Below are 26,265 nucleotides of genomic sequence, written 5' to 3'. Positions count from 1 at the left end.
GCCCCGCGCCATTCATCCATTGGGTCTGCTTTGTTCTGGTGCCTCTGGGGACCACACTGCACTGTGACCAATCACAGTATCTTAAAAACGGAACCCAAATGTGACACTTCTGGCCTCGCTCAGCGCCACAAAAACAGGGCCCTCCCTGGGGCCCAAGAAAGCGAGTCGGACCACCACGGAAGGGGGAAGCTTCCACCACCAGGGGGCTCTGCACCTGATTTTCTCCCTAATCCAATGACTCAGACCACAATGTCACCATCAACTAGGCCATCAGAGGGGCCCGGAGTCAGCCCCAGAAGCAGCTTCGGGAAAGGAGAGTGAGCACACATGCTGGGAAAAACAGAAGTAGGGCCCTCACTAACCTGCGTCAGTACCAGCACCCTCATCTCTCGAATTTCCAGCAACCCCCAGTTTACAGATGAGGAAACGGAGGCCAGTTAGGAGTGGTAGCAACGAACAAACCCAGGCTCTCTGAGTGTGCACAACCAAACATCCGGGTTTTTGGAAGGACCGTTCTTCTCGAAATCACCACGCAGTTTATTTATTAATCTGCAATCCAGCTGTAGTACGTTGTCTTAATTAGACACATCAGAGAAACCACACAAACACCCTGCTAATTGACAGAACTAGTCCTCAGCCCTGGGGGGGGGGGGGAGGCGCTTTGTCACGTTGCCACGGTTATTAATTTGTCTTCCACTTGTCACTCACCTACAGTTTCAAAAGCAAGCCAGACACCGCACTGATGAAACCAAAAGAACGTTTACTAATTAAAACCTTGTGGAAAAGTTTTCAAATAACACGCTGCATTCAGATAATAACAGCTCAAGATATTGAAAAAGCCAATTGCCAATTAGAGTTAAAAAATTAATTATACAGTCACAGAGTTAAAAAAACACATCCTGGTGTAATTTTCAAAGACGAGAGATTACAGGGTAAAATTGGGAAATGAGCTCCCGGGAACCTCACACTGGAGGAGACAGCTTTGACCAGAACCTCCTGCCTCCGGTCTGGCCTCTGCTGGGCGCTCACAACGGCTGCCCGGGAGCCCCGCCCAGCTCACCCACCGCCTCTCAGGTTCAGCTTCCTCACTGAAGAAGGAGCAATGGCTGCAGGAATCCCTATGCCCTCAACCCCTTGCCAAGGCGAAGGTCCCAGGCATGGAGCTGTGGGTACTCTCTGGGAAAGCAGGCTCGTCTCCTTAAACACAGCAGAGGGCGGCTGGCTCCAGCGGGCAGAGGAGCCCCGGGCTCGTGAGCACCTGCCACGGACGACAGCCCCACCCAGCTCAGGGCGCCAGCACCTGTCGCTCTAACATGAGCCTTGTCCATCAGCACCCACAGGGGTCAGTCAGGTGTCACTACAGAAGTACCAGGCCCCCTTCTGCCGCCTTCTTCACTGATAGCCCAATGAGATCCATAAATGAGGAAACAGAGGAACAGAGGAGTTAAGTTACTTGCCTGGGTTCACACAGCTACCTGGAGAAGCCAGACTTCAAACCCAGGCCCTCGGCTCCTGTGTACGTATCCCCTCAGCCACGCGCCCCGGGGCCGGCCACCCCATCCAGGGCTCCCCTGCACAATCACCCAGGGCTCTGCAAGGCAGTTTCCAAATGCCCTAATGTGGTTTCCCGAGTTGCCCCGGCAACTCCTGAAACTCAGCTCCCCGCTGGACCCCAGCTCCTAGGTGGCCACTGGTCAGAAGTCACACCACATCACACACGGAGCCTGGGTCATCGAGACTCCACGCTGCAGGCAGCTCAGGCCCTGAACGCACACACCAGCCCTCCACAGAAGCCTCTACCCTTCGGCTGAAACCTGAATAAAATCTCCGAGTACTGAAGAGAGCTGTGCGCTCAGGCACCTCCAGTGCAGGCGCTAAGAGGGCACCGGCACTTTCCAATGCTTGCGAGAGAAACCAGACTGATTAGAGCATCAGAAACACCAGCCTGGGGCCAGTGCGGTGCCAACAGAGGACGTGGCATGTTCCACACGAGGCCCCCACCTCCTCTGGGATGGGTCCAGGAGACCTGGCGGGCCAGAACCAGGCTCCTTCTAGGACGCCCACCCGCGGGCTGCAGCTCAGGCCCCTTAAGAACACAGAACACACCCCCAGCTCACTGCTAGCTCACCCACATTGTCTGCTTGCAGTGATAAAGGTTAAGATCATCACTTGGCTCAGCAATCAGCACCTCCCAGGTCTGAAGTTGCAGGTCTGAGTTAACGAGTCAGAAACCTGCCACTTGTGACACACTCTTGAGTCAGGTGCTGCAGCTTTAAGATCGGGACAACCACAGCTGACCTTCTCCGAGGCCGTATTTCAGGTAGCTGGTGAACCAGTACAATTCTGGCCCCACACCACTACTGCATGACCTGTGGGGCAAGTTTGTAACCTTGGGGCCCGCTGGAAACTGCATGCAGGAGTGCAGGAAGAAAACTAGTTCCTGACATTCTTCCGGGCCTGCAGAAACGAAAGATAAACGAGCAATGCCTCTTAAGCACTTCGGGCAGCCCGGGTGACAAGGCTGATATAAATTTTGAAGTACCAGGAATTATACCTTACAGAAAACAGGCATTCTTGGGAACACCTGGCTGGCTCAGTGGGAAACGTGTTCGACTCTTGATCGCGGGGTAATGAGTTCAAGCCCATGTCAGGTGTACTTAAATAAACCTTACAAGAAAAAACACACATGTGTTATCCTATGTTTGTCACAAACGTCTCATTTACACATCCAATGTAAAATATGAGGTGTTAGCAATGATATCCTGCTGGGGAAGAACAGAATAATATATATTTATTTATTAAAGGCCTCCCACCCTGGCTTCCCAAATTATCCATGGCTCCTAATGGATTGTTTACAACGGCAAGTGGACCACCCAGGAGGAGTGGAAAAGCTGGCCGGACTAAACATACAGATGTGTTTTCTGCCTACTCGCACCTGTCAAATGAGAAGGATATAGTCACCATTAATACAACATTCAAGTCAAACTCCAGGGGGCGACCGGGGCTCTGGGCCACTGAGGAGGCTGGCTGGGAAGCAAGGAAGCAATCTCACGGAACACCTTAAGCTGACACTCTACCACCAAAACATTCACCCAAATTAGCAACTTCCCAGGGGTTTACACAGATAATTCTTATGGAAGAAATGGTACCAAATATAAGAATATGCTCCTGGTGATACAGGTGACAGTTTAGGATCATAGGCAGCCTCTGGAGCATCCTTAGAAAAGAATCACCACTGGATATTCCTAAATTACTGAAGACATACAAGGCTGATGTACACCCTTACTAACCGTGATATTGATTCATGAGAAATCCATAGTTGCTTTCCGTCCACAGCTCCTGGCTTACAACTCCCCAAACCCTTGTTATTTCCTGTTGTCCTCAGTCCCTGGACACCCTTTAGAGCCACAAAGGTAAAATGGGTGTCTCATGAGTCTTTTTTTTTTTTAATGTTTTTCTAATTCTGAGAGAGAGAGAGGCAGCGTGAGCAGGGGAGGGTCAGAGAGAGAGGGATATACAGAATCTGAAACAGAATCCAGGCTCTGAGCTGTCAGCACAGAGCCCGATGCAGGGCTCAAACCTACAAACCGTGAGATCATGACCTGGGCCGAAGTTGGACACTTAACCGACTGAACCATGCAGGCGCCCCTGGTGTCTCATGACTCTTAATGAGCCCCCTGAGGAGGGAGCTGGTTGCCAGGATCCAACTGTGTGATCAGAGGGCTGGAACTTCCAGTCCCACCTCCCCAGTTTGGGGAGGGGCAGAGAGCAAAAGATTGAACCAATCACCCATGGCCAATGAGGTGGTCAATCATGCCTGTGCAATGCAACCTCCATGAAAACCCCAAAGGAGGGGGTCCGGAGAGCTCCCAGGGGACCCAGGACGCATCCGTGTGCCACCATGCCAGGTCTCAAACTCCATGAGGACAGAAGCTTCTTTGTTTGGGACTTTGCCCTACGTATCTCTTAGTCTGGCTGTTCATTCATATCCTTTGATATCCTTTGTAATAAATCAGCAATCTAATCAGTAAACAGGTCCCCTGAGGTTTTTGAGCCATTCTAGCAAACTAATGTTACCCGGGAAAGGGGCCTCGGGAACCTCTGATTTTTAGCCAGTGAGTCAGAAGCACAGGTAACAGCCTGGGCTTATGACTGGCAACAGAAGCGGAGGGCAGTCTTGTAGGACGGAGCCTGTAACCTGTGGGAGCTGCCACTGTCTGCAGGTAGACACTATTACAATGGGCTTGAACCTGCAAGGCGCTCAGTGGGTGTTAAAGCACTGCTTGGTAGCAGCCTCCCTACAAACATACGTGTTGGAAGCTGGGAACAGAAACCCTTCACCAACTCTATCACTAAGCCTTCAAGGTGCTTTTTAAAAAAATGTTAGTTTTCAGGGGTGCCTGGGTGGCTCTGTCAGTTAAGCATCCGACTCTTGATTTTGGCTCAGGTCATGATCTCACCCAAGCCCTGCGGCAGGCTCTGAGCTGACGGTGCAGAGCCTGCTGGAGATTCTCTCCCTCTCTCTCTGTCCTTCCCCCATTCACATGCACATGCACGCAGGTACACTCTCTCTCAAAATAAATAAAAGAAACTTTTAAAAAAATGTATTAGTTTTCATGGCACCTGGGTGGTTCAGTCAGTTGCGCATCTGACTCTTGATTTGTGATCCCAGGGTTGCGGGATGGAGCCCCACATTACATGGAGCCTGTTTAAGATTCTCGGCCTCTCTCCCTGCTCTCACTCTCTCTCTCCAAAACAAACAAACAAGCAAAATTTAAATTTAAAAAAAATATTCATTTCACCTGGTTTGCTAATTTCAGCTACAAACATCTATAAACTTTTTTAAAAACATCAATGAAATTTTTAACAGTAAACAAAAATAAAATAGTATGGTGAACTCCAGGTGCCCATGAGTCAAATTCAGTAACACTTGAGCCCTGATTTATTCCCCCACAATTTTCCTTCCAGACATGGTATCATTACATTCATAAATAGTTTGTATCTACGAAAGGTAAGATTTTCCAAAAAACAGCCCCAAGACCAATACTGCCACTAAGAAAATTAATGATGATGCTAGTAGATTTCATCTACTATCCAGTCCCTCTTCAACTTACCCTTAATTTTTTCTTTTTTTTTTTTTTAGGTGTTTCTCTGTGATTCTGAGTTCCATGGAGACAGACAGAGCAGCCGGCATACCTCTGCAGATCCCAGCATTCAACAGGGTTAACTTATAGACAGAAAATGCTCCGAAGTGTTTCTGAAAGGGTTCATGCTCATCTCTCAAAAATAAAAACCAAGATGCACTTCTGTTTACGTGGATCCCAGGAATTGGGAGTGAACAGATACAGATGTACATGTATAGAAGAGGGCTGCCATCTTCCTTTATCAGGCACAGAAGGCCTGGAGCTGAGTTCTCCTGAAGGAGAGTAATCTCACATGTGGGAAAAAGAAGACTGGAACTCATCGATTCTTTTTTTTTTTTTTTTTAATTTCTGAGAGAGAGAGACAGCGTGAGCAGGGGAGGGGCAGAGAGAGGGAGACACAGAATCAGAAGCAGGCTCCAGGCTCTGAGCTAGCTGTCAGCACAGAGCCCGACGCGGAGCTCAAACCCACAGACCGTGAGATCAAGACCTAAGCCGAAGTCAACTGCCCAACTGACTGAGCCACTCAGGCGCCCCTGGAACTCATCAATTCTAAGATGCACTGTTTTTCACAGGTTAACGTGAAATTGGGATGCATCTCACAATGAATGGGCCTGATGATGTCACGGGCCCGGAAAGGACCATGGTGCACCTGTCATCACCAGCACCTGCTCAAACGTACAGCACACCAGTAGCAAAGCCCACATGATACACATCGGTGGCCTGGAAGAAAACCCCAGAAACAACAGTGAAGCAATTTCTTAGAAATCAAATCAAGTAGGGTAGAAATGGATGGTGAATTAGGGAATTAGGGAAAATTCCCAAGTGAGTTAAAATCTGGCTAACTCTACATAACTGCCACGCTATGTTAAGAGCCCAGAACCAAGAGCTTTTAGAGCTTTCATTGATTTTTTTTAATGCTGCATCACCAATGGTCTTGATGGAGCAGATGACTTTGAGGAAAACAGGCACCAGTATCTCTGAGTCAAAAAGTAGATACTGAAAAAGTTTTAGGATCACCTTACCCAGTATATTTCATGTGTATTTTCCTTTTTATCTATGCACAAGCATGATATATGGAAAAATCAATGTCTAATTAAGTCTAAAAGAGCTCTTTAAATAAGTAGAAAATAAAAATGTTAACTGATAAAGAAACCATTGTGTCACAGTTCAATGAACAGTGTTTTTTTTTTCCTTGCCCAGCGCTACGTAAAATAATGGTTTTATGGATAATGGCATCTTAGACTTGATAAAAAGAGCTATATTCCAGATGAAGGGTAAAATCAGTGATTATCAAAAGTGAGCAGCAGGAAAGGCGCCTGGGTGGCTCAGTAGGTTGAGCTTAGCTCAGGTCACGATCTTACGGGTCGTGGGTTCGAGCCCCGCATCGGGCTCGCTGGTGTCAGCTTGGAGTCCACACTGGATCCTCTGTCCCCATCGCTCTCTCTGCCCTTCCCCCTCACGCTTGTGTGCGGGCTCGCTCTCTCTCTCTCAAAAATAATAAATAAGCATTAAAAAAAGTGAGCAGTAGGAAAAACAAGGGGGTGGGCTTATCTGCACGAGGGAACAGGGAAGGGCCAGAAAGGGGTCCGGGGCAGTGAAAAGAGGGTAAGCCTTGAGAATGTTACAGAGCAAAAACTCACAATCTAGGTCAGTGGGAAGAGCCCTTAAGGCGGGTAGCGCCAAGACAATGAGAGCTGAAGGCATCCCACACTGGGTCAGCCAGCTCATCATCCAGGACAGCCCAGTGCACCCCACCCCCACCACGAGAGTACCTGATAACAGGGTACTTAGTTTACGGGCATCTCCCAAGTTCAGCCCTCTAATTTACATCAGCTCCTCCAGCTGTCCTGGCGGTTCAGCTAAGACAGGCTGACCCTGCCACTGGAGTGCGTCTGCCTTCTGGAGCAGCACCCTTCCACGGAGAAGGCCCCCGAGGCGGAGATAAACAAACCTCCACAACTGCTCCAAAGTCTGAAGGTCTTTAAAACGACCTTTCCTTCGCCACTGTGTAACCACTCTAGTTGTTTTATCGGGAAACGTGCTGGGGGCACTGCAGGTAAGCCCCTAATGTATATACTGACTCCTCACAAATGCCTGCGGTTTCCCTGAAAAGCAGCTGGCTAATCCCACCTGAGAACCGGGAGGACCTGCAATTTCCCACCGTTCCCCCTCCCTGCAAGGGCTGTAGGCAATGAAGTCACATGTCTGTTTTATTTTCCACAAACACTGCAGACCGTGGAGCCTCGGTGTAACCCACTTTGCCACGAACAACCTCTCCAAAGCCTGGGTGTCGGACAGGCTTCTGACCTCTGGTTTCCTACAGACAGGTTTCCCCGCAGGAATCCACAACCCCCATCACCCATAGCAACCCACAGAGATGACATCACAGTGGAAACCCGGTGCCACAGCAGGTGCAAGGGACCCGCAAGGATTTCTCATTAAATGATCATGCGCGTGGAAAACACTTCCCAATGCACAATGTCATTTACCAGTGTCCTCGACAATGGACAGTGGATGCCGACCCCGTCCACAACTTAGCACTTCGCACAGATGAGCTCAGAAATCCAGCAACGCGACTGTTCCTGAAGCACCTTCTACGGAGTCAGTGAGCTTATTAACCCGCAGGCACCTAGAGCGGACTCGGGTCCGAAGCGGGAGGCGGGGGCCACGGGAGTACGCGTACCACGGTCACTAGGGTGAGTACACACATCACCCAAGACAGCCCTGGAACGAGAAGTCCCAAGATTTCCACGTCACAGAGGAGGTTCCACCAGTCACAGACCAACGGCAACAACCTCGGGAAAGAAAACTAGTTCATGTATTTAGCAGGTAAAAAGAGAGATGACGGGAAGACAGAACACGGATGAAACCAGGGGCTACAGGCGAGGCCAACAGAGCCACAAAGATTCACCGCCTTCGCAGCGTAGGCTCAAACCTGCTCAAACTCACTTCCCCACTGAGCCTAAGGGACTGCCAAGGTAACCACCCCCCCACGCAGTTCTAATCCCGATTCCCTGCTCTTTCTCCCTTGGCACTTAACGCCTGTCTCCACATGGCACATTCATTTACCTCCCATTTCTGTCTAGCTCCCCTGCCCCCCCGAACGAAACTTCCATGAGAACAGGGGCTCTGTTACATTCATCACCCTGTTCCCAAGCACCCAAGCCACACCTGTCACATAGCACGTGCTGAAGAAATACTCCCTGAAAGAAGCAATGAAAGGGAGCAGAGCCCGTCTTCGTTTCCGCTCCTGATGGAGGGGCAGATGACGACTGCGGTGTCCGGGACAGGCAGATGTCCGACGGGCAAGAACATGTAAAACGTCTCACAGCGTAAAAGGGACTTCTCGTTCCAGGGCTGTCTTGGGTGTGAGACCAGCTACCGTGTGCGAGCCTCATCCCACACCGCCGGCCAGCAGGAACGATCTGGGCCCCAAGCTGCAGGCGAACCCCAGGAGACGGGGGCCACAGGAGCACTTCCGGGCTTTTTGGCAGTGCTCTTGTCCTACGGCACCATGTCAGAACGTTCCTGGAAGGCATTTTGGAGCACACGCAGTAATGCTTTGATGGCAGTGTCAGTCCACTTTGCCCTTGTCCCTGACGAAACATGTGTCCTGACGTGGGCTCTGGAAAGGCGGTTCCTCTGTCCCGGCCACGCTGACCATACCTCCTCCCAGAGTCACCAGGCAGGAAAGGGCCAGCCGTGGCAAGACCAGGGGCACTCAGGGCCTGAGAGGCTCTGGGGGTTGGGGGCGGGGAGGACATAGGGAGACCGGCCTGCTTCACGACGTCCCGAGGGGCTCGCCACGTCACGACAGCCAGCTCCCGTAAGACACGGCCTACAGGACTCCTAACTCCCAAACCCAGGAAAGCTGTTTCCACGTAAACCCAGGAGTGAAGAGCCCTATGCCGGGCCTTTTCAGGATTTCCAAATCCAGCCTTCTGGATGAATCACTGCCTTCTACATTCCAACACGCAAAGAAACCCAACAGGTATAAAAGGACACGCTTCCCGGGCCCCTCGTACCGGACATGACAGAATGCAAAAACACCTGGCGTCTCCCCCTACACGCAGGAGGCAGAGTGAGGGCAGGGGACCGACAGGGACGGGGATGTGCTCCACCGGCAAAGGCCCGGTTAGCTCCTCGCGTCTGGTTATTTCCTAGAAATGGGCACATGGTCAAAAAGGAAGAAAGGCAGGGGAGGCTCCCTCAACTGGACAGGTCAACCAGACGGGCATTCCTGGTACCTCCTCACCTGGCGTTAATCCTGAAGGCCAAGCACATGGCCAAAGGCCAGAGAAGCCTCATACCGGTTAAGAGATAGGGTCAAGTGCCACTCTGGGGACCCCAGGGTCCCCTGGAGTGCTCTCTCCAATCCATTCAATCTAATTCTCAAAGGAGTAGAGTCCCGCCCAGCACCCCCTCCACTCAGGGGGGTTTGCTTGTGGAAAGGACCCAGAAGTCGTCCTTAAAACGTTTCACCAAAAGGCAGTGTGGAGACAAGGATCAGAGACAAAAGTGGTGAACAAGGACCCCCAGCAGCAAGAGAAGCAAACGCCCCCTCCTCAAGGGGAAGGGTGACCTTCCAGATGAGGGAGGGGAGACCAGCCCAAGGCTGCCTTGGCTCCAAGCAGCACAGCCACAGGGGTGACACTCAGCACGTGACCCACAGGAGTGACACTCAGCAGGTGTAGCTGCCTGCGACACGGACATGGAGGGGTTCAGAAGGCCCTGCAGTGGCAGGGTTCAATTCTCTGGCTCCTGACCGCAGAGAAGGGATCCCAGGGGAAGACCGGCGGCCAGGGGCTCGGGGGCGCTCGGGGCCTGGACAGGGGCGTGTATTTCACAGCCAGGATGGAAGCAGCCCCCCGTTTTCATCAGTGTGGCACTGCTGGGCAGGCATGTTTCCACGTGGACGTCCACCCAGCTTGTGACTCTCAGCAAGGCCCAGGCAAACCTTCCAGAACAGGATTCACAAGGAGCAGAGCAGAAGAACTGAAAGGGGGAGTGGATTTGGCCAGATTTTCTCCTCCCATGAATTCAGCTGGGCCGGCCGGGAGACCTCACAGGACTTCTACCAGGAATACCCTACCTCCGTCCCAGGCTCTCAGCCCCCACCTGCAAGTCAGCTCCAGCCTGTGCTGGGTCCCCGCCCCAGGCGGCCTCATCAGCACCACTACCAAGCCACCTCCTCCCCTCCGCCCCTCTCCCTACTCCTCCCCTCATCTCCCTCCTCCCCTCCGTCTCCCTCCTCCCCTCCATCTCCCTCTCCTCCTCCATCTCCTCCCCTCTGTCTCCCTCCTCCGCTGTCTCCCTCCTCCCCTCCATCTCCCTCTCCTCCTCCATCTCCCTCTCCTCCCCCTCCTCCTCCCTCTCCCCCTCCCTCTTCTTCTCCACCTTCCTTCTCCCCCTCCTCCTTTCCTCCTTCCCTGTCACCTCTCCTCTCCCCTTCTCCTCCTCCCTCACCTCCCCTCCACCCCTCCTCCTCCCTCCCCCTCCCCCTCTTTCCCTTTCTCCCCTCCATCTCTCTCTCCTCCCTCTCCCCCTCCTCCTCCCCCCCCCTACCTCCCCTCTCCCTCCTCTCCTCCTCCTATCTCCCTCTCCTCCTCCCTCTCCTCCCCCTCCTCCCCTCCATCTCCCCCTCCCCTCCTTCCCTCCCCCTCCTCCCCTCCTCCCCTCCATCCCCCTCCTCCTCCTCCCCTCCATCTCCCTCTCCTCCTCTGTCTCCCCCTCTCCTCTCCATCTCTCTCTCCTCCCCCCTCCTCTTCCTTCCACTAAGCCAACTGTCTCTGGCTTTGCTGGAAGGTAGGCAGCACAGCACTGCCTCCTTTGATACTGACATCTTCCCAGTCTGACTTCCCGCTCCCCAAAGATCTGAAAAATATGAACGGCAGAGTCNCCTCCCCTCCATCTCCCTCTCCTCCTCCCCTTCCCCTCCTCCTCCTCCCCTCCATCTCCCTCTCCTCCTCTGTCTCCCCCTCTCCTCTCCATCTCTCTCTCCTCCCCCCTCCTCTTCCTTCCACTAAGCCAACTGTCTCTGGCTTTGCTGGAAGGTAGGCAGCACAGCACTGCCTCCTTTGATACTGACATCTTCCCAGTCTGACTTCCCGCTCCCCAAAGATCTGAAAAATATGAACGGCAGAGTCAAGATATTATACGTATATATAGATATGGACACAAATACAAATATATAAATATCCCAGGCCAGTCATCTCCCTGACCACCTCCCGATTACCTCTTCCTCTGATCCAAACAGGAACCCACCACTCCCGAGGAGGTTCGGTGGAGAGATTCACGGACTGCCTGAAGCCCGCGCACAACCTCTAACAGCCAGGTCTCCCCAGCCCTACCTCGAGGCCTAAGCAAGCCAACCCTTGGGGACACTGGCTTCTTTCTCGCGTTTGCAAGCGGGCTAAGGGGAGCACACGCTATGTCTGCACTGCTTATCAGTCACGACCTGCCCCCCTCACGTCCCAGCACCCAGAGGCGGCCACAGTGCAGCTCCGGAACAGGGACACCGGACTTTCCCCAGAGAAGAGATGGTATTCCGGTGCCACGATTCTCTGGCTGTAGCGTTTTCCCCCCACTACTGCCCTCCCTACCTCAGCCTCACACCCCCATTTCAAACACAATTCCCTTATATTCCAAACTGATCAGAGGGCTGGCTAGGTGTGCTCCGGGTCCCCTCCTGCGCCTCCACCCACAGACAGGCTCACAGAACCCCCGCCCCCCCCCCCCAACGATAGCACGTGGCAGCCTCATGTTCAATCAAGCCACTCACACTAGAGAAATACTGGCCATCTCCCCTCCTGACAGGAGACACAAGGCTGCGTAGGGCCCCCGGATTCCAGGTGGGGAGTCTCCACTTAGGGACACACTCACAGAGACACTCCGGCGGTTCACACTACCACCACAGAAAGGTGTGTGTGCTCCACCCAAACGTTCCTGCGGGCTGCCCACAGGCGGGGACCCCGCTCTGACAGCACAGCTGGCCGCGAGAGAGCTGGCATGTCCTGACCCCTTCCCAAGAAGGCAGTCCTTAATGTCACTCAAGGCTCTTTTAGTACAAGCCCGAAGGAACCAAACAAATCAATCTCGGAGGAATGGGTAAAGGATGAGAGCAAAAAATAAAACCGTCAACGATTTTCCAGAGAGCAAGAAGACACTTAAGATTCCTGGTTCACTGTATTTTCAAGGAGTCATTTGCAGTTTTTCCTTTTCCTTATTCCCCCAACCCCCCCCAAAACCATTCATTCGGTGTCTACTATTTCTCAACACCTACTAATAGCATTTAGCTCTCTGCCAACCCTTAGAGGTGAAAATGGCTATCCCCACTGTATAGATGAGAAACAGAGGGTCAGAGAGTTTCAGTAAATTAGTAACGGTCACTAAGCAGAAGCGGGTCAAGAGCTAGGGTCCCTCAGTGCCAATAACTGAACTCACGTCGTTCCTCTTCTTGTGAATGTCCACTCCCCGGCTCAAAACACATTACTGTCTCCCTGTGATCAGCCACATTAAGAGCCAGCAAGACAGGGGCACCTGGGTGGCTTAGTCGGTTAAGCGCCCGACTTTCGCTTGGGTCATGATCTCGCAGTTCGTGGGTTCGAGTCCCGCGTCGGGCTCTGTGCTCACTGCCAGCTCAGAGCTGGAGCCTGTTTCAGAGTCTGTGTCTCCCTCTCTCTCTGACCCTCCCCTGCTCACGCTGTCTCTCTCTCTCTCTCTCTCCTAGGAATAAATTTAAAAAAAAATTAAAAAATTTAAAAAAAAAAAAAAAAAGAGAGCCAGCAAGACAATTTGGCACACGAGGCCCTCTACAGTCTAGTCCCTAACTCCAGTTTCACACCTTACTGTCCCCTTCAGCGTGTACCATGCTCACCCACTGCACAGGCTCGCCCCCAAAGTCCTCTCCCCTTGAGCCCCCAGGGCCAGGGCTGCAGCATCTGGAAGCATCAAGGAAGGCTGGTGGGAAGTAAACAGGCTGCCCAGACTCTCCGTCATGCCCTTCAGCTAATGCTTTCCCTTCCCTCCTGAGGATGTGAGCAGCACAGACCAGAGGTCTCAGGCTCCACGTGCTCTTAGTTGCGACCAACTTCCATATTGGGAAATGCTTCCCTTTCCATCCTCAATGGCCACACTTTACCCAGAGGCAGGTGTGCGTTTCAACAGAAATCCCTTCTTCTCTTCTACGGCCTCACCCACTGCCGACATGCCAAGGCCCCGAGGGGCAGACTTCACATGATTAAAATTGTAAAGCATTTAAGATGCTCACAGGAAAGACATCCTTGAAGTGCCAATTATTCATTTAGGGGGAAAAGAGCAAACTCTGGGAGGAGTGATCTACATAAATGGAAAGGAAATCATTTTAAACAATATTACGCAGAAACTGATTGACCTCGCACCCAGCCTGCCTCAGTGCTGAGTCCCAAACGGCGTGGCAATGCCCAGGATGTATTTGAGCACCTGCTCGTCTTCACTTTGTTAGATCTGCAATCAGGTGAGGAGGCTTTCTGGGTTTCGCCCAATGGAGAATAGCGGTCCTGGTATGAGTTATTTAACAGGCAGGGCACACGGTGACAAGCCCGGGCAGGGGTGCTGCTTCAGCAGAAACACCAGGCAGGCTCCCATCAGACAATCCCCCAAAGTCCCATACTGAAGCCTGGTACCCCGTGCAAATCATCAGGGCCGAGAGAGACTCGTTAAACACAGAACGAGAGCGTGGACTTGCAGAGTATGAAGCAAGAGAAGAAACATTCATTCCACTTGCACCCAAAAACTATAGCTAGTATTTAAATTCTGTCTTGCATACCACATTATCTTTTTTATGTCCATACTTTACAAGCTAAAAAAAATCTACATATTTCCTTTTATCATAAGGATGAACTAAATTTGAAGAGAGACTTTTTCACCTTTAGATCCATGGAAACAATTCAGGAGGGAGGAAGACTACATAGTTTTATACTCTAGGTTAGGAAATTCACGACAGTGGGGTTTTCTATTCAGATCCTCCAGGACAGTCTCAGGGCTCGGACTTTTACACCAGCGTCCACAACACTAAGTTAATGAGTTTTTTACTGTGATTTCAAAAGTGACTGCATTTACACACCCCTTCCTCAACAGACAAATCACTAAACCATTCTAAGGGCCAGGATTAAATTTTATGGTTCGTTGACAGAAAGAATAGAATCCCAAATCACCAATCCATGTATAATTGTTCGTTTCCCACGCATTCTTTCCTACCTGATCTCTTCCCTTCCACCAGGTCACAAAGGTTCTTAGATTTCTTTTTCTTTTAATGAAGGATACCACTTCAGAGGCTAACAGAGAAGATCCCCCCAAAAACCCGCAGCTGAAGCCCACAGGGGACATGTCAGGTTCTCTGAATGTCAAGGCCACACGGTTGCTGTTTCTAATCACAAGATCTAATGAAAGTGGCAAGCCAGGGAGAAGAGAAATACCAGTGCGGTTTATTTGTTTGTTTTCCTTTCGCGTGAAAGGCAGAAGGCTCTGTCGGGTCACACCAGCCCACCGGGCCATGCATACCTGCCAAGACCTGGTTTACTGCACAGCAAAAAGTTTTCAAAATAATTCCAGGTTAGCGCGAGCACAGTTTTCAAAGGGCCACACTGCTCCTGTTGGATATGCTCCACTCTTTACCCCCCAAGAATAAACGAGAGCCTTGGGGTACGTATACAGCAGTCCAGTTGCCCGTATTACAAAAAGAATCGGGCTAAAAGCACACTGTTTGTTACGTCAGAACTATACTAGGCCAATTCAGCACCCCGAAAGACTTTTCATTTCTGCTCCCTCAGACAAAGCAACCCCACGCAATTTCCCAAGATTCAAACAAGATACATATCTCCATCTAATACCTTCAGGTGAGAATGAATTAATCAATCAATCAAACAAACAAACAAAGAAGGAGGGAAACCTCTGAAGCAGTCAAACCCCATTGCGGACTTTGATGGTCTGACTTCACGGCTAAAAAAAAGTCCGTTCAACACAGTCAGTCCCGTTTAACAGAGTGAGTCCCGTTTGGCTTGTTCCAGAATACCATTCCCTGGTACACCAACCCGTGGTCCACCTCTGGGTCCACCAAACATCACAGCAATGAGGGTTCCAGTATTGCGGAAAATATGCTGCTGCTTTCAAAGCCTATCAGACACCAAACACCACAACCCTGCCGGCAGCACGGCCATGGCCAAAGCCCTCCTCTCCGTGCCGTCGGGGCTCCTCTGGCCGCCTGATTCCCACCCGGATACGCTGGGCTGTCCAGAGTGGCGTACACGGTCTCCACAGCCTAACCGCCCGGCCCTTGAGAGCCTGCCCAAAGCACCCACAGAACAGGGACACCATCCCCGCGGAACCGGGCAGCGCGGGAGGCCACGTCCGGGTCGCGCGCGAGGGCTGAGTCCGGCAGAAGCCAAAGCCGGGGCCGAGGTGGGAAGGTCGGGGGCGGGGGTGTCGGTGGCCCGCCGCACTCGGGGCGCAGAGGCGCGGGGGCCCTCCGCGGACACCCGCCCGTGATCTGTTTTATCCCGCACGGGGCCGGCTGCGCCCCCCACTCCCAGAGGTAAATGGCAGCGAAAGGGGCAGAGACCCCCGAGCGGCACCCCCCAAACACTCCCCGCCGCGGGGTGACGAGGAAAGGGGTGACGATCTGCAGCGGCTCCTATCAAACGCATGAAAAGAAACTTGGACTCCTCTCTCCCGCACATGACACTTTGGAAAGGCAGCCGCCGCTCCCTCCCCTCCTCCCACCCCCTTTTGTGTGTCCCACACCCCCGCCGCTAAACTTCCCACCGCAGGGGACGGTGCTCCCGGCGGCCGGACAGGACTCAACTTCAATTACGTGTGGCAGACGGAGGGGGACGTCTACGGAGGGGGCCGGGGGGCGACGAGAAAGGCGTCTGGGGGCCCCCAGCCCTGCGGGGCCGCGCAGGGTTGCCCTCTCCGGAGTAGGGCGAGCGCAGAGGGGCCGGGTGCGCCCCCTGCCCCGGGGGACTCGGCCGGGAGGCCCGGGGCGGGGAGCGGGGGCCCGAGCGGAGGTCGGGACCGAGGAGAGCCGGAGGGGCGGGAGGCCCCCTCGTTGCCCCGCAGCCACGTCCGAACAGGGGGTCCGCAGCCGGGCGGGGGGCGCGTCGGCGCGGGAGGGGCCGGCGGAGGAAAGGGAGTCGGGGGCTTGGGATGGGAGGGGGGGGGGCTGGTGCCGGGCCCGGGCAGGGCGCCCCACTCACCTTCCTGCCGGCGCCGCCGCCCGCGCCCGCGGCCAGCGCGGAGCCGCCCCCCGAGTACATGTAGTAGGCGATGCCCAGCACCCACAGGAAGGCGAAGCAGAGCAGCATCCGCGAGCGCCGCCGCATTCTCCCCTCTCGGCCGCCGGCCGCGGCCGCCGCTGCTCGCGAGTGCTGCCTGGGGCCGGCGCGGGCGGGGAGCGGGCCGGGGGAGGAGCGGAGGAAGGGGAAGGGCGCGGCGGCGGCTCCTCCTCCGGCGCGGGCTGCTGCTCGGCCGCGGCGGAGGCGGCGCGCGCTCGGCGCCCGAGCTCCGCCCCGGGCCCGGGAGCGCGGCGCGGCGCCGAGCAGGAAGCGGCGGCCTCGGAGGCGGCGAGCGGGTCAGGGAGCAAAGGGCGACCAATCGGCGGCGGCTGCGGAGGCCGGGGTGCGGGCCGGAGGAGGGGATTACCGCGTCTCCATGGCTGCAGCACGCTGGGCTCGGCCGGGGAGGGCCTCCGCGGGCCCGGCCTCGGCGCCGCCCCGCCCGGGCCGCCGCCCCGCCTCCTCTGCGTCCTCCCCGCCGCTGCCCTCGGCGCCCCCGTGAGTGACAGGTGGCTGCCCGGGACCGGGCGGAGCGCGCGCACACGTGCGCACACACACGTGCACACGCAGCGGGGACGCCGTCGGTCGCTGCTGCCTGGCGCCGCCCCCCCCCCCAGGCTGTCACCCCTCCGGTCCTGGGGCTTTGGGACCTCCTCAGACCCCTTAACAGGCTCGCTCTTACCGCTGGCCGGCCCACCTGAGTTTTTTGGTGCAAACCCGCCTCCCGGACCCGACTTTGCGGCTGCTCGCTGCAGTTTTCTTACTAATCTTGCAGCAGAATATCCCCGACCCCCAGGTGTCAATTTTATGTATTTACTTAGTCAGAGGTGGGGCGGAGGGGGCGGGAGCTAGAGGTCGAATAAGAGAGGTCAGTGGAACATTTTTTCCGAGGGTGGACAGCGCTTGAATAGCAGGATTATTTTGTTTTCTTTTGTTGTTAATAACCATGAAGGAGGAAGAAGGGAAGCAATATATATATAATATATATGTATGTATATATATTATATATGTAATATATATTAAATATAATATATAGTAAATCTTTTCTTTTTCATTTGCTGCTTTCTTAAAAGAGGAAAGGAGAGTTACCACATCAACATCTTAGGAAGACTCTTCCGTCTTGTAATCGAATCTCTGTCACCTTGACGATGCCCTTGCAACCCGCGAAGTTTCCCGTGCTCCCAGGAAAGAGAAATGTTACTTGGCACTCGATACTTCAAAAGTGATTTGGGGACTACCCAGTCTGGCGGTTAATGGCAGCTGCCCGAATCTGAATCTCTAACTCACATCTTCAGCAAAATACAAACACAAACAAGCCGTCAGCGCACCTTGGAGAGGGAATGCCGTGATCTGAACTTCTAATTACTTCTTAAGTAGAAGAAAGAAAAGACATCAAATTCTGCCAGAGCTCCCTCCACTGTTGCCAAGGACTTAAGTGAAGTCCAGACTTAAATCCTTTACAAAGAGAAAGTCCAACACCAAGCACTAAAAACTGAACACAGGTCGGGTACTTAACAGGGAAGAGGCTTGAAAGAGAATGGGACAGAAGGTGGCCACCTTAAAGAAGCCTTGCTTCTGGGAAAAGTCAAATAAAGAAAGAAAGGGTAATGCCCTTTGGAGGCCTGGCAGTGAAGGGAAAGAAGGAGTAAAAGGGGCAAATTGAAGATCCTGCAGAAATAAAAGACAGCCAGTCCCTCCCCCAGCCCCTGTTATCTATTAAAAACTGCACTTCACTGCTCAGATAGAAGAGAACACTCCTGAACTAGGAGCCCTGTGTCAAAATTCCTAGTAACAGAATAACATCAAGTCAACTGCATACACAGCCACCACAAAAAGAAAACAAAAAATTAATTGCATTTCTTATGATGAAAAAATGAATCCTAACATTTTCAGCTGATGAAAACACACACACACACACACACACACACACACACACACGAAACCATGAAGTGGGAAGAATTGTTAACACCATACATCAAACTACCAAACTGAGCAAGGTATCATGTATTTGGACTCACACGTGTCTGCACACATGCATACATCTATACAACTACAACCCAAAATTCAAAAACTAAGAAAAAAATTAGGAAGAAATGCAAGCAAAGTTGACCAATTCAGGAAAGAAACTGAAAATAAGATAAAACTATCCAAGAAGCAAAGAATAATTACAAAATGTCCAAGGAAGAACATAGTCAAAAATATGTAAAAGGACACTGAGGAATGGCAAGAAAATAATCAAGAAGTTAAAAAGGAGATAAAGAAGTGAAAAGTGTTCAGAGATAAGTGGTGGAAACGAAAGTCAGGAAAGAAGAACCAAAATACATATAACTGGAGTCCTCAAAGTAGAAACGCCAGTGAGACTGAATATTAAAACTGCAATCCCAGATGTCTTGTTCAACATGGTAACTCTATTATAATAGATACAGGGTAACCCTGGTGTATGATATATTTGAAAGTTATTGAGTGGGTCCTAAGAGTTCTCATTACAAGGGAAAAAACATTTTTTCTTTTTTGTATTCATATCTCATATGGATACATATGATGGGTATTAACTAAACTTTATTGTGGTAATCATTTCACAATATATGTTAGTCAAATCATTATGCGGTGTCACTTATACAGTACATCAATTATAAAATTAAAGATGGGGTAAAGCTATAATCTTAGGAAAGAATTCAGAAATAAAAGAGCATTTGAATTACATGTCAAAAATGACTTCCATGTACCTTGGGAAACTGTGCTGGGATAATCGGCTCCAAACATATCTCAGTAAAATGATTAGATTTTAAAGGCAACAAGCTCAGGTTACTTGTAGAGTAATACAGTGCAAAGCAACATGGAGCAACATTTACAAGAAACTCAACACAAGAAAATGCCAGCCAATGACTTTTGTGTCCAGCTCCAGACAGATCAGAACTGAGTGCAAAAATCCAGAGACCATTATATGCCTTTCCTGGAGAATGAGCTTCCCCTAACCAAGAGAAAATGGAGGAAATCGCAAAATGACTGATGGGGAGCATTTATATATGTTATTGGTAGAAGAATAGTATGTTCATATTATACTTTCTGATTAAGTAAAACAGGTGCCACTAAAGGAATTGAAGGGGGAGAGAAAAGGGAAAACAAAATCCTATCATTGTCTTTTAAATAGATAATAGATAGAAGTCACACAATGATAGTCACATAATGATCTCATCTATGTGAGACCTAAAATGAATAGGCCAGATGCTACAAGGTTAAGATATGGGTGCCTGGGTGGCTTAGTCAGTTAAGCATTGTGAGCTCAAGCCCCACATCCAGGCTCTCTGTTATCGGCTTGGAGCCTGCTTTGGATCCTCTGCCCCTCCTCTGCTCATTCTCTCTCTCTCAAAATACATAAATAAACTTTTAAAAAGGTTAAGAAACAAAGGAAGGAACTAAGGGTGATATAAAAATGAAAAACTTAACCACAAAGCAAAATGTAAATATCCCCAAGTATTGGAAACCCTATCTAAAACCCTAAGAGAAAAAAAATTTTAAGCAGCACAGAATACATATTAGATAATGAAACAAAAAACAAAACCCACAGTAAGTATGGTACAATACATGCAGTAATTGTAAAAGAAATAATATGACAGAATTGAAACCAAACCATATCACTATTATCATTTCCAAACAGGCTTAATTTGCCTATTAAAAAAAATTCAAATGTGTTCATAAAAGAAAACCCAAATCTAGAAAGAGCAGGAGCTGTGATCCTAATATCAAAGTTGAACAAAAAACACCAAGTGAAACAAAGAAGGACACTTTATGGTCAAAACTTCAAGTCCCAATGAAGGTGTATCAGTTATATATCAGTTAGGATATACAGTTATTGATCTGAGAAGTAAAACCATTATTAGTGTTCTAGAATAAGATACATGATAGGGTGTAAACTTTGTACAATGTAGGGCACAGAAAAAAAATCAATGGAGGTCTGTTTCCATTGTGGCAACAGGTGTAAAGTCACTGTAATTTGCACACGTGGCAGTCAAAAAAGAAAAAAAAAGCTAGATGTGGCGGTCTGAAGTCATTGAAGTGACAGAAGCTTGAGGATGTGATGTCAAGGAAATAAACCAGTCACAGAAGCATAAATACTATATGATTCCACTGATATGAGGTACTCGGAGTAGTAAAATTCATAAGTACAGTTTCAGTTGGGGAAGATGAACAAACTCTGGAGATGGAAAGGGCTGATGCGTAGCACATAGTGTGAATCTACTTAATGCCACTCAACTGCACACTTATAAATGGTTCAAATGGGAAATCTCGTGTTATGTGTATTTTTCCTCAATTAAGAAAATGACATGACAAATTAGGCAGAATTTGTTCCACACACATCATAGATGTGGGGATAAAGGAGAAAAATCTGGTATATAAAGAACTTAAGGGGCGCCTGGGTGGCTTAGTCGGTTAAGCATCCGACTTTTGCTTAGGTCATAATCTCGCAGTTCGTGGGTTCGAGCCCCGCGTCGGGCTCTGTGCTGACTGCCAGCTCAGAGCCTGGAGTCTGTTTCAGAGTCTGTGACTCCCTCTCTCTCTGACCCTCCCCTGCTCATGTGTCTCTCTCTCTCTCTCCTAGAAATAAATAAAACATTAAAAAAAATTTTATAAAAAAAAAGAACTTAAATATTGAGATGGGCAGAACACATAATAAGACAACGCATGGTAAAGATCTTAAGAATCTGTAAACATACGAAAAGATGTTAAACTTCACTCATAATGGAGTTGCAAATTAAAACTACAGAAAAACTATCCACGACCCTCCCACCCCACCCCACCCCGGGACAAATTGGCAAAAATTCAAAAGCTTAAGAAAATGGACTAAAAGAAAGACTAAGGAAGACTTCTGAGAACAGATATGGGTATGTTATATTTAGTAATGTATTACAGGGGCATCTGGGTGGCTCAGTCAGTTAAGTGTCTTACTCTTGGTTTCGGCTCAGGTCATGATCTCACCGTTTATGAGTTTGAGCCCCTCTTCAGACTCTTTGCTTACAGTGCAGAGGCTGCTTGGGAATCTCTCTCTCCGTCTCTCTCTGCTCCTCACCCCCCCCTTAAATAATAATCTTTTAAAAATAATATTTTATATTATATATTATACTTAATAATATATCCATCTCTGTTTACAAAAGTCTTCCATAATTTATCCATATCTGTTCACAAACCCTTCCTTATTCTTATTCTTATTACATTAAAAAGTATTCTTTTTTACTTTTTTATTACAAATTTTATAGAATTTTTATGAATATCTGCTTATTTTGGTAACACACACACACACACACACACACACACACACACACTCATTCAAATACGAAAATGATATACCAGAAAACAGTGAAGTTAGTTACCTATAAAGGGCAAAAGGATAAGGTGGAGGGGGTAGAAGGAGTTACACCTCCATCAGTATACCTTTTTCCTAGCTTTGATTTTTGGAAACACTTTCAAATAAAATCAACAAAGACGGTGGGAGGGGAGACCTAAAGATGGAATCTAAAGAGAAAGACCTGAACCCAACCGTATTACAAATGAATAACATAGCTACACTGCAAGCAAGTAAAAGAACGAATATGTATACCTTTTAAACAAAGTACTCAAGGGGTGCCTGGGTGGCTCAGTTGTTTAAGTGTCCAACTTCAGCTCAGGTCATGATCACGTGGTTCCTGGGTTCAAGCCCCAGGTTGGGCTCTGTGCTGATGGCTAGCTCAGAGCCTGGAGCCTGCTTCAGAATCTGTATCTCCCTCTCTCTCTGACCCTCCCTTGATCATGCTGTTTCTCTTTCTCTCTCTCTCAGAAATAAATAAAAAACAATAGAATTTTTAAAAAAAGAAAAAAGAAATAAAGTACTTGAGCTATATATCCTCAGCCTAGAAGATGAAAGATCTTGAAACAATTTCTGAACTCTTCTTTATGTTTTTTTCATAGCGTTACGATGTGACAATTAAGCTGTTTTCTGCACATTGTGTGATTGAGCATATAAGAAAATGTATTGCTTGGGGAGCTAGGGTTTTCACTGTGGAAGAAGGAGATGTGAAATGGAACGATCTATAATAAAAGACAAGGAAAGGGTGAGGAAGGTAAGGAATATTCCTGTAGAGTAGATCTGGAATAGAATGAACAGTAGGAACAGTAAATAGATACATATTTTTATATTTATATATTAAAATGTACACATATGTACATATTTCCTAGATTTGTCCACTGAAAAGATCCCAAAGCAATAACACCTCAGTAACAATGAGCACATCTTGCAACCAGATCGTGGTTTCTAACACCATTCTCCACCACAAGGTTTCCTTGGAGAGAGAACTGATTCAATGACTAGAGCCTAGAAAGTACTAGATGAGCCCAGAAGACCCTGTTGTAATGAAAAGTAGGAAACAGTGGTGGAGGAATGTTAGAACATCACAGGAGCCATCTTGGAGGGCCCCCACTGGCTAAATCTAGGACGTATGTGTACCAAAATAAATATTGAAGAAAATAGGAATCCATGAGTACATGCTGATAATAAATAGATAACTAAATGAAGAATTCCAACTGATCAATGTGAAGGGAAGGGTGAAATTGAAAAAATCACCATCTTGCAACCTTCACAGTAAAGATTGGTTGGTGAAGACTCCTCAGTGGACACAAAAGTGTGTGTGTTTGCAGGGAGGGGTATGGGAAAGGGGTGTTAGATGAGAAGGAGAATATTCACAATGACTTCAGATATCTTCCAACAGAGTACGTATTCGCTGCAGAGAGAAGTTAGTAACTGTACAGTGAGGAAACGGGGCAACACCTCGGCCAGGTGATCAAAATTAACGTCACCCAGGAGGGTCAGATAGAAATCCTCTGTCTGCAGATACCCCAAGAAGGACACATCACTGTTTGGATATTCTGGCCAAGGATTCATAACTGGAATCTAATCATGAATAAATATCAGGAGTAAAAACCAAACTGAGGAACATTCTGTAAAATAACTGGTGCATATTCTTCAGAAATGTCACTGTTAAGAAAGAGAAGGTGAAGATCTGTTCCAGATTAGCGGACCTAAAGAGATATGCTAACTAAATGCAATACACGATCCTGTGTCAGGGACCGAAGAAGGCTGTGGAGGACATGAATGGGACAATTAACAAAATTGGACTGTGGACTATAGAGTAGGATACAGTATAGCATTACTGTTTTGTACGATATACGCCTTGGTATATCATACAACGTTGTACTTTCTTATGTTGGTAACTGTCCTCTGGTTACACGGGAGATTCTTGTTCTCAGGAAATGTGAACTGAAGGATCCAAAGTTAAAAGGGCAAGACATCCACAAGCAACTCTCAAAATTTCAGAAGAAATATAGACAGAGGATAATAAAACGTATGGCAAAAATACTAGAAAGTGGGGAGTCTCGGTAAAGAACATATGGGAATTATCTTTGCAACTTTTCTGTAAAGGGTGATATTATTTGATATTGATATTGTTTTCTTTATCTTTTTAAAAACTTTTTAATGTTTATTTTTCAAAAAGAGAGAGACAGAGCATGACCAGGGAAGGGGCAGAGAGAGAGGGAGACAGACTCTATCAGCACAGAGCCTGAAGTGGGGCTCAAATCCATGCACCGTGAGATCGTGACCTGAGCCAGAGTCGGACCCTTAACTGACTGAGCCACCCAGGCGCCCCTGATAATTGTTTTCTTGAGAAAGTGACTTAAATTACAGCTGCGTACCCTGATTATTAGTTTCCTTTTGCAGATTAGGAAAGATGGGAAGCCCAAAGTCATTTAGCTGAAGCTACACCACCTGGACTCTAAACTCCCCGACGTCTTGTTTCCTCAGGCAGCCAGCACACATGGAACTCCTTCTTTCCATTTCTTTACCCTTTGCTTACTTGCCTACCATACCTCCACATGCATATTCAGCCACTTGTGCATGGTTTCTGTATTTTTATAGGTAATGAGCCGAGTAGCAAACTCTCCGAAAGTGTTGACTTGCCCTTTATGCAGCTCCTGGCACTGACAGCACCATGGCTGTTGTTTATCAGTGTAATATTTTCACGCCAGCAGCCCTAGGGCTTTTCTCTTGACTGTATGGTACAGTAGGAGCAGCTACATATTTATAGCAACACACAAATATAGCTTAGGTGTTTCTCCTGCCAGATCGCGGTAGCAGTTACTGTTGTCAGAGACGTCAGGAGCCCTGTACAATTTCACAATATTTGTGTCTTTCTACAACAGAATCTTTTTAGGAAGCTGATAGCTCAATTGTCCTTTGCCTCCAATATTTGAATGAGGGCAAATACCCGACTAAGAGAGAACACAACAACCAAATTATAACAGCTTAAATAGGACCAACATATTAAACACTAAGATCAGATTATCAGAGCTCTTTTATCCCCCCCAATTTGAAGTGTGTTTTCTACAGAGGCTTTTGTAGAAAGAGGATATTAAAGAGAGTTGCTCAGTTCTTGTCGGAGTCCCAGGATGCACCACAGGCTGGCTTTAAGGGGAGGGGACATTTGGGACTAGGAAAGTTGCATCCATAATGAGTCAAGGACTACTGGCCCTCAGAAGTGCACTCTTTTTTTTTTTTAATTTTTCAATGTTTATTTATTTTTGAGACACACACACACACACACACACACACACACACACACACACACAGTGTAAGTGAGGCAGGGACAGAGAGAGGGAGACAGAATCTGAAGCAGCTCCAAGCTCTGAGCTGTCAGCACAGAGCCCGCTGTGGGGCTCAAACCCATGAACCGCGAGATCATGACCTGAACCGATGTCGGATGCTTCACTGACAGAGGCACCCAGGCGCCCCTCAAAAGAGCCATGCTTAGTGACAGAAGCTCAAAACCCCCACCCCCCATGGATACATGTGGTGTCCACCTGTCACAGGCTTCCCAGAAATGTCCTGACTTGCATCGTGACTGAGAAATAATAATTCATCAATGTGATTTAAGTTAAGGAATCCAATTGCCCTAAAAATAGGGGCTCCTGGGTGGCTCATTCAGTTAAGCGTCCGACTTTGGCTCAGGTCATGATCTCACGGTTCGTGGGTTCGAGCCCCATGTCAGACTCTGTGAGGACAGCTCAGAGCCTGGAGCCTGTTTCAGATCCTGTGTCTCCCTCCTTCTCTACCCTCCTCTGCTCACACTGTAGCTCTCTCTCTCTCAGAAACAAATAAGACATTAAAAAAATTTTTAATAAAAAAATAAACATTAATGATGTGCTTACTATATGCCAGGCGCTGTTCCAAGTGCTGTATGTGTATTATTTTATGTGATTATTATTAATCTTCGCAACAGCCTGATGAAGCAAATGCCATTATTATTCCTGTTTTATATTGAGGCACAGCTCTGTTACATGACTCTGCCAGGGCAGCTCAGCGAGAATGTGAGTGACAAGGAGACATTGGGCCACACCACAGGCGAAACTACGAGCACAGCAGGGGACTCGGGGATGCTGGGGGCCTTCCAGGTCTTGATCTGGGTGCTGGTTCCATGATGTGTCATATGTGAAAACGTTCAATGGGTTGTACACCTATGATGGATGCACTTTCTATATGAAATTATACTTCAGCCAAAAGAAAAAAATCAGAATGAAGAATCACCGACTTCCTTCAGTCTCCATAAGTGCTCGGTGAAACTCACCCCCACTCCTCAGCCTCTGTCTGGAACGACCACAGCTCAGCTACTTCCTGTCACCGCTTCCTTCCCGGCCTCCCCTGCAGCCCACACTGCTGGAAACGTCCCCAGAAACCTGCACCCAGCCTCCTGGGCTTGTGGACACAGAGCTCCTCAGCCACAGTT

At 49.2% G+C, this 26,265-nt stretch overlaps 1 protein-coding gene and 1 long non-coding RNA gene across 2 annotated transcripts in view; one reads left to right on the top strand and one right to left on the bottom strand.

Moving 5' to 3' along the window:
• Positions 1-16,582, bottom strand: part of GALNT2 (polypeptide N-acetylgalactosaminyltransferase 2) — a 196,356-nt gene extending 179,774 nt beyond the window's left edge. Inside the window, exon 1 of the mRNA XM_039241238.1 lies at positions 16,379-16,582. Within this exon, the coding sequence (XP_039097169.1) occupies positions 16,379-16,504 (126 nt within the window). The 5' untranslated portion in view covers positions 16,505-16,582. The remainder of the gene's footprint in view (positions 1-16,378) is intronic.
• On the top strand, positions 7,609-12,314 carry LOC120237814. Its single transcript, XR_005530048.1, has 2 exons — positions 7,609-8,122; positions 11,401-12,314. It is a non-coding gene; the product is annotated as an uncharacterized LOC120237814 (long non-coding RNA).
• Positions 16,583-26,265: the final 9,683 nt, after the last annotated feature.

This window comes from Hyaena hyaena, unplaced genomic scaffold (genome assembly GCF_003009895.1).
Source record: "Hyaena hyaena isolate Hyena2069 unplaced genomic scaffold, ASM300989v1 scaffold_193, whole genome shotgun sequence".
NCBI classification, from domain to species: Eukaryota; Metazoa; Chordata; class Mammalia; order Carnivora; family Hyaenidae; genus Hyaena; species Hyaena hyaena.
This window is presented reverse-complemented; position numbering and strand designations above follow the sequence as displayed.